Source organism: Cucurbita moschata, unplaced genomic scaffold (genome assembly GCF_002738365.1).
Source record: "Cucurbita moschata cultivar Rifu unplaced genomic scaffold, Cmos_1.0 Cmo_Scf00045, whole genome shotgun sequence".
Classification (NCBI taxonomy): domain Eukaryota; kingdom Viridiplantae; phylum Streptophyta; class Magnoliopsida; order Cucurbitales; family Cucurbitaceae; genus Cucurbita; species Cucurbita moschata.
In genome coordinates this window covers 1732278-1741141 of record NW_019268561.1, presented here as the reverse complement: position 1 = coordinate 1741141, position 8864 = coordinate 1732278, and the positions used below count along the sequence as shown (strand labels likewise).

Below are 8864 nucleotides of genomic sequence, written 5' to 3'. Positions count from 1 at the left end.
TATATATATATATATATATATATATATATATATATATATATATATATATATATATATATATCTCATTTTTCACATCAATTTTCATTATTGAGATGTACGATGATATGACATAATATGATGATATCTCATGTTATGATGATATGCACGTATGAGATGTCATGTTACATCATGATAAAGAGTTTTCTGATACACACCCCGTAAGTGATGTTATGAATGATGAATGTATGAAAGTTAATGCATGCATATTACCTACAGTAATATGTGAATGATGTGTGGAATTGTGTCACATGAATGATTTAAAACGACAAGTATAGGGACCTCATACATATTGTATGTTTATTTAGATCGGAATACTTCCCCTATGATGAGTACGAATGCGTAAACTATGATGATGATGATGATGTTTAATCTGCTTTGCATGATATTCGAGGGTTTGTCGTGCCTCCAGATGTTCGACTACAACCAACTAGCCTGACCATGCAGGCTCAACGGGTGTGCGAGCCCGCCTGGTAAACTCACGCTTGCACGTGTGGATGGTGTGTAGGAAAGTACTATGCATCCAATTTTTTTGGACTGGAGGCCACCTCTATGATAGTTTTAAATGATAGGTCCCTAATCATGATTACATGTGTTTGCTTTCCGGGATCACTAACTGAGTATTTCTTAAAATACTCAACGCATGTGGTATTTTTATATTTCACGTAAAGACAAGATACCCATGTACGGTTGACAGCGACATCGCAATTAAAGACTATGGAACTTGTATAGGGTAGTCACATTTAATTTCGTAGATTTTAGGTTCGTACAAGACATTGCTATTTTTATATTTACTCATGTTTATTTTAATACTTCCTTTGTACTGTATTCAGACATTTCTTAAACACGTAAGTTCATGACATTGTTTTATGGAGTTATTTTAAATTAATATTTCCGCATAAAAAGTTACGTCAAGCATATGGTAGCGACTTTAGGTTAGTAGAAAATTATGGTCGCTGCAATGGTACACATGGTAAGGATATTTTTCTTTTTTCTTTTTAAAAAGATTAAGTCTTTTTGAAATTTGTTTAAAAAAATTTATGGGAGAATCAAACTTTTGAAAACTTATAGTATCTCATGTTCGAATTTTTTTCTTCTTGCTCGATGATTGAGCAATTTCAATAGAGAGCGTTAGAAAGAGATCGAAGAGTTCATATCTAGAATGGTGGCAATAAGTTAGAAGACTTTTTTGCTCCTATGCTAAAATGAAATCGAGTATTCATTGATAAAGTAAATTATTAATAGAAAAAGTCACATCGTAATTATTTATTAACTACTACTTCATAATTTAGCACCAACGGACAAAAAAGTCTTTGTTGAGGATATATATCGATTGAGTTATGTTCGTAAACTTACTTCTCACTTTAGAACTATTTTTTAAATAGTTTTCTATTTTTTCAAAATTAAATTGCCGTGAAAGTAATGAATAGAGGTTAGCTTAACAGAATTCATGTTTGATTGACGGTTTTATAAATATAAGTTTCATACGACACATACGGTTCCATGGTCTTTGATGCGATACTGCTGTCAACCGTACACGGATGTCTTGTTTTTACTTGAAATATAAGAGTAGTACATTACTTGAGTATTTTAAGAAATACTAAATAACACATGCAACATGAATTGAGACCTATCATTTAAAACCATAGTCTCTTAGGTGGCTTCCCGTTCGGATAAATTGGATCTGTAGGAATTCTCTACACACGACCCACATGTGCGAGCATGAGCCCACCAGGTGGGCTCGCACACCCCTAGGCCTATTCGTCAGGCCAGCTCCTTTGGGCTATAGCCGGACACTCGGAGGTACAACTACAAGGACCGTCGTGTACTATGTCAAGCATGATGATCATCTCATCCTCATAGTGTATGCGTCTGTACTCATCATAAAGGGAAAATATCAATTATGCATTGAGGTCCCTATACTTTTCATCTTAAACAAGTCATTCAGCACAACTCATTCATTCCTTACATATTAACCTGGGTATATGCATGCATAAGCTTTCATATATTATACCATTCGTAACATTACTTAGAGGTTGTGCATAAAAAAAAAAAAAACTCCTAATTTCCATATATGTCGTAGCATGTCATACATTTCATTGCCAAGCATATTTATGTCATAGTACAACATGACATCTCATACATAACATATCATCGTAACATAACATATCATCATCACGTATCATATTGTCATACATCTCATGTCATTATAACATATCATATCATCATCACATAACAGTCATATCAAACAATGATACATGAAGGGGCCACTAGGTACATGTCATCATACACGGTACATGTCATCATACATAAGACAATTCTTTCGACCGTGCCGATAGTATGGCCACTTACTTGATCGTGCCAATAATAGGTCACTTACTTGGTTAGACTAGGTTGAAGCTACTACGACTATTTGATGCTAGCAACTACTACAATCCCTTGATGCTAACTTATCACTGTTCTCTGATATTTAATTCTACCAAGGAGTCACAATTATAAATTAGAATTCTGTTATGGGAATTGACTCACAAACATTTGTATAAAATAATTTAAGCTTACTTTTAATAATTTAAACTATCTAAACGTAATTTGTACATAATAGATGCATATAAAAAAAAAATGGATGGAACCTAATCTGAATCGGTCCATAACCCAAACTGCTAATTTGCGTGTTGACCTGCCTTGCTGAAGTTGACCCGAGTCATTTCCACGCGCCTTCGACTCTACACCAACCCATCTCTTTAGTCGCAGCTTGCATCTTAGCTTGGCGACTTAGTTGATGGCTTAGCTCACTTCTTTATGCTTAAACGACTCGGTTTGAAGTTTTGGTATCCTGAACTATCATTTGGACCATGTCGGAGCCAAAGTTTGAAAGTAAAATGATTTTTTTTGGTTATTTCTAATAAATTAAATGTAACTATATAAAGTATATTAAAAAAAATGGGGCATTTATAACATGTGATTGATTGAGTGTCGTTGATTCTTGTCCTTTTGTTTTGAATGTCAAAGTTTTTAAAACAGTTGCATGTGCAATTGTGCACCCACCAACCACCCTTAGAAAATGGGTCAATTCTGAAAATTCTAAAAGAATAAGGGTCATAATACAATTTTTTAATTAATTAATTAATTTTTCTTTTCCAGACTTTAGGAGTAAATTTTGTACAGCGCTTACTATATAATACTGATTTTGACTAAGTCTTAAAATGTTTGGTAAATCACCAACTGTTCTCTTGGGTAGAAACTTTTAACACTAATTTTCTCGTTTTATCGATTGTGAGAAAGGAGGAGACCTTGCCTGTAACAGCTCAAACCCACCGCTAATAAATATTGTCAGATTTGGCTCGTTATGTATCGTCGTTAGCTTCACGGTTTTTAAAATTCCTAAGAAGAAGTTTCCACACCCTTGAGTATGACGCATTGCTTACTAGAGTGCTAAGTTAGGACCTTGAGTATGCTTAATCGTCAAGATGATATCTATTTCAAGCTGTTAGAGAACCCAGTAGATGAGTCATATTTGGTTGAGAACAAATTTTATGTATGAACTTGAAGATTATAAATAAGCATGAATAGAGAAGATAGGAAGAAGTTAATTAGAATACCGCCGAAAACTCCAACAAAACAGAGGGAACGTCAAAACTCTTTAGAGTAAACAAAAACGTGCACTTTTGGAAGGACGCCCATCACCGTAAGTGATTGAGAAGCAACCCGAGAGATGCAAACTCGAGCCAGATCTAGGGTTGACATTTAGGGTAATTAAGACCTTTAAGTTTTAATTTTTAGGCTCGTTAATCAAATTATCTAGATTAATCAAGTAAATAATTAACCTAATACAAATTAGCAACTTACACAATAAATTCTACACTCATCTAAATTATTTCTAAGGTGATGTTGTTTGACCAAGGCGACGGTGTAGACGAGTTGGAAAACTTTAGAGACCATGGTTAGACACTAGTCTATGTTTTCCATACGCAACTCTTTTCTTTTCACAAGTTAATCTAATTAATAGTAACAGACCGTGAGTTGAACCTATTGTCAACGTTGGTAATGCCTACAAGGGTTAACAACACGAGAACACGAGCAAATGAGCTATGAGAGAAATTTGTGAGAGAAGAGGGAAATGATAAAAAAGAAATTAATCAAAAAAGTAAATAAACTTTCTTCAGCTCCAAGAGCAGGTGAAAAAAAAAAGCCTAAATTTCATACACAAATAAATTGTGTTAACAATGTTAGAATGCAAAAGTGAAAAGAAGAGGTTAATTGTAGTGGCCCAAATCCACCGCTAGCAGATATTGTCCTCTTTGGGCTTTCCCTCAAAATTTTTGAAACACGTATGCTAGGTAGAGGTTTCTACACCCTATTAAAGGGTGTTCCGTTCTCCTCTCCAATCGACATGGGATCTCACGTTAAAAGAATAAGGAAGATAATCAAGACACAATAAAACTCTAAAAACTAAGCCAAAATTGCAACAGGGAAGAATGGCTCTATTCCTCCTCATGTAGGTTGTGATTACTTATGGCACAAAATGATATGATGATGCTATATACAGCTGCTAGCTTCTCCCAAGTTTCTATCATTACTTCCGGTAATCTGCGTGTAATAAACTCTCGTATCGGCTACCTTGTACCGTCTTCTGGACATCTTCCCAGTTCTCGATCTGGTTCGACAATGAACCTCGGTGTATCTTCACCTGACGACTCTTTAACTCCCTCTGTGGAACCTTCAGAAAGTCTTGAAGATCTCTTAATTTCTGCAACCACACAAGTTTTTGGTAAGAAAATGCTCTCTCAAAACACAAGGATCAGACACAAACACGGTTCAGGGTTGCGTGTTCGAGTAGTGGCATCTTACAGTGCGGTTCCTAACTACATCTTCGTAATATAAAACGATGTGTCGGGTGCTCTTGAAGTACTCCAAGGCTTTGGCTGTTGTTTCTTCTACTTTCTTCAAATTGGGTATCAACAGAGTGGCATTGATTACGGGCTTGTATTTTGCGAGAATATCAGCCTGAAACATTTCTATAACAAGCTCAGACCTTCCTTGAGTTTCAAACTGATTAAGGAAAAAATAAGATATTGAATGAGATTGATAAAGAGCAAAACCTCATGATGTGAATGCACATGAGACTTGTGGGTTCCATTCAACAGCTTGGCGTTTCGATCGTAAGAATTTGCAAGTACTGAGATCATTCTACGTAGAAGGTTTCTTCGGAATAGGAAAATGGCAGATACCCCACGACGTTTGAAGTACTCAACTATTTCGACATGGTGTTGCATCAACCCCTACACGAATTGTGCAAGTTGCAACAACGTTATTTTTCGCCGACACGATCAAGAGTCGATTAGCGATATATCTCAGTTCGTGATAGCATCAGGAAAGATTGGTCCCCCTCAATAGATATAAACACAGCATGCATATACATGATCCACCAACACTTCAAAGAACTTGACATTTAGTTCTTAGAAAATTAGAGGAAAACTAGAGGGTGATACATGTATCTCGAAGAACACTTAATGAAGCGAATCAAAAACTTAATCCCATGAGCAAAAAACTAATACTGATATGATAAGTAACATAATCAAAGTAAAGCGTTTAGTCTCTTAGAACAATGCAGCAAATAAGTAGTTGCACATCTTGATTTAAGGAGATTTAGGAATAAAGACTCCGTACAAAAGAATCGTGCATATACAAAAGCGTAATCCATACATATAACAAAAAAAATGGCAAATGAAACTCTCTAAAAGATAAACAATGAAAGAATGAATGTAACATTCATCTACCCCGTTGTCATAGGTTACAACATTTACAGGTTAACAAAAAGATGAAGGGTGTGAGATCCCACATTAGTTGGAGAGGAGAACGAAACATTCCTTATAAAGGTGTGAAAACCTCTCCCTAGCAGACGCGTTTTAAAACCGTGAGGCTGACAGCGATACATAACAGGCCATAGCGGACAGTATTTGTTAGCGGTGGGCTTGGGGCTATTAAAATGGTATTAGAGCCAGACACCGAGCGATGTGCCAGCAAGGACAATGGCCCTCAAGAGGGGTGTGGATTGTGAGATCCCACATTGGTTGGTGAGGGGAACGAAACATTCCTTATAAGAGTATAGAAACCTCTCTCTAGCAGACGCATTTAAAAACCGTGAGGCTGACGGCAATATGTAACGGGCCAAAGCAAACAATATTTGTTAGTGGTGCGATCAGAGCCAGACATTGAGCGGTTTACTAGCAAGAACATTGGTCCCTAAAGGGGGTGGATTGTGAGATCCTACATGGGTTGGAGAGGGGAACGAAACATTCCTTATAAGGGGAGGAAACCTCTCTTTAGCATATGCGTTTTAAAACTATGAGGCCGACGGTGATACATAACGGGCCAAAACAGACAATATTTGTTAGCGATGGAGGCCGACGGTGATACATAACGGGCCAAAACAGACAATATTTGTTAGCGATGGGCTTGGGCTATTACAAATGGTATCAGAGTCAGACACTGGGCGGTGTGCAAACAAAGACACTAGCCCCCAAGGGGATGGATTGTGAGATCCCACATTGGTTGGAGAGGAAAATGAAACATTCCTTGTAAGGGTGTGGAAACCTCTCCGTTTCGTGAGGCTGACGGCGATACATAACGGGTCAAGCATATAATATTTGCTAGCGGTGGGCTTGGGCTATTAGGCTCATTCATAACGCGAGGCATCATAAATCAAATTGGAATTGGAAGCTAGCCAAAATGGAATAATCTTTTAGTGAAATGAACGAACATATAGTTAATCTATCACAATGATGAACGTATCATGCAACACCAGTGATAATAGCATAAAATCCATGAGCTTCACAGTAAAACGATAAAATGAATACAGTTCTTACCTGATTAAGCATCCACTTAAGACCAACAGCAGCGGTGCACTCATTTTTCGAAGCGCTACTAAACCAATCAAGATTGTAAACTTTATCCAACGTTTCAACAATGGTTGAAACATTGCTTCTCCTAACTTTAACAGAGAATATCTCTCCATTGGAGCTTATGTTAGTATGATTATTCAATAATGTCTCAAACCAACCACTCCCTGATCTCTGCATTGACAAAATGGCAAAAAATCGAACCGGGTGGCAAGCACATTCAGCCCTGAAAACGTGCAAAAAGTACAAGACTCATCAATCTAATCAATTTTATTTCCAAGTGAAACAAAAAATGGATATCTACTTTACCTGCTATATGTCATAGGTTTAGGAAAGTGCACAAAAGGAACATCCGAAGGATCAATCCATGGCTTTGAACATGGCATTTCAATAACCTGGACTTTCAGAAACCCAACCTTCGATTTGGTGCTAATTTGTTTGAGACAAACGGAGCACATAAATACACCACAGACCATGGCAAAGACCAACACGATCATCCTTAGCATCAATGGGGATTTCTTGGGAACCTGTAAAATAAAAGCTTCCTGCCATTATGAAAAGCAATTTATGCAAAAGCTACAGCCTATTAATCAGAGATTAGACCGACCAGACAGATTCATCTCCCAAACTTCAGATGTAACAGCCCAAGCATCCATGCTGTTACAAATGGTATCAGAGCCAGACACCGGGCAACGTGTCAACGAGGAGGTTGAGCCCCAAAAGGGGTGGGCGGTGTGCTTGCAAGGTGATGGATTAGGGGTCCCACATCGATTGGAGAAGAGAACGAGTGGGACCCCCAATCCATCACCTAGCTGACACACCGCCTCGTGTCCACCCCTTTCAGGGCTCAACCTCCTCACTGACATATTGTTCGGTGTCTGGCTCTGATACCATTTACAACAACCCAAGCCCACCGCTAGCAGATATTGTCCCCTTTCGGGCTTTCCCTCAAGGGTTTTAAAACGCGTCTGCCAGCTAGAGGTTTCCACACTCTTATAAATAATGTTTCGTTCTCTTCTCCAACTAATGTGGAATCTCACGTAGGATATAAAAGGTTGAATAAAAATCAACTACCATAGCCACTAGGATCAACATAGAATTAGTAAAAAGGACCTAGGATTGAACATGTTCATGCTAGACCTTACAAAATTGGGTTTCAATATTCAATAAGGATTTCTTGCCATTATGAAAAGCTCTGTGAATCAAGAGCTATAGCCTATTTAATCAGAAATTCGACAAACAAATTCAACAATCAAAAGCTATAGCCTATGAATCAAAAGCTATATCAAAGATTAAATAAGAATTAACTATCACAGCTAAAATGGTCCACAGAGAATCACTCAAAACGATCCTAGGATTGAACAAATCTACATGCAGAGAGAGAACTATTTCTTTGTTTCTACAAAGCATTGATCTCACGAACTTGAACCGAAACATAGAAAATAACATGAAAAAAAAAATAGAACGGGAAATCAGAGTTGGATTCAGTTCGAGCTGGAATGCGAACACAAAATCAAACCGAAAATTTCAGGAATAGAAGGTAGCTAAATGAACATGGAGATCAGAGAGTTTTCAGATAATAAAGATTAGAGAAAAAAATTAAAACAAAAAAACAAAACGCGCTAAAAACGCAGGAAAAAGATAAGAAAACACGAGTGTTAAAAGGAGTATTGAAGAAATACCTGAGTGAAGAGAAAGGGATCGTCCGCCATTGTTTAGAGGGTAAAAGGGCATTTGAGGAGGATGAGAATCTTGTTTCCTTTTATTTGTTCTTTCTGACACTCTGCTCTCCTCTCATAACTGGAAAAGGAAAAAGATGTAATGAAAAGGGAGAGAAAAAGGAGGGGACAAAAATACAACAAAGAAAGAGAAAATTTAGAAAAAAGGGTAATTTTTTTTTTTATAAAAAAAAAAAAAAAAAAAAAAAAA

At 37.0% G+C, this 8864-nt stretch overlaps 1 protein-coding gene across 3 annotated transcripts; it reads right to left on the bottom strand.

The window, feature by feature from the left end:
• Positions 1 to 4210: 4210 nt before the first annotated feature.
• Positions 4211 to 8803, bottom strand: LOC111434500. 3 transcript variants are annotated; one of them, XM_023071912.1, is made up of 6 exons: positions 8618 to 8803; positions 7245 to 7480; positions 6903 to 7161; positions 5136 to 5315; positions 4885 to 5040; positions 4211 to 4783 (listed from the first exon to the last, which is right to left on the bottom strand). In XM_023071912.1, exons 1-6 carry the CDS (start codon positions 8645 to 8647, stop codon positions 4610 to 4612), a joined length of 1035 nt encoding a protein of 344 aa, XP_022927680.1. In that variant the 5' UTR covers positions 8648 to 8803; the 3' UTR covers positions 4211 to 4609. The 3 variants fall into 3 exon arrangements, with proteins under 3 accessions (XP_022927680.1, XP_022927682.1, XP_022927683.1); XM_023071914.1 differs by having other exon boundaries at positions 7245 to 7462; XM_023071915.1 differs by lacking the exon at positions 8618 to 8803 and adding an exon at positions 7543 to 7626 and having other exon boundaries at positions 7245 to 7462.
• Positions 8804 to 8864: the final 61 nt, after the last annotated feature.

What these genes read in the sequence shown, in the direction of transcription:
- LOC111434500 (XM_023071912.1), bottom strand. Translation starts at nt 8,647, where the DNA reads ATGGCGGACGATCCCTTTCTCTTCACTCAG. An exon ending in ATCCCTTTCTCTTCACTCAG is followed by an intron (nt 7,481 to 8,617) that starts GTATTTCTTCAA and finishes TCATAATGGCAG; the next exon opens with GAAGCTTTTATTTTACAGGT. An exon ending in AAACCTATGACATATAGCAG is followed by an intron (nt 7,162 to 7,244) that starts GTAAAGTAGATA and finishes GCACGTTTTCAG; the next exon opens with GGCTGAATGTGCTTGCCACC.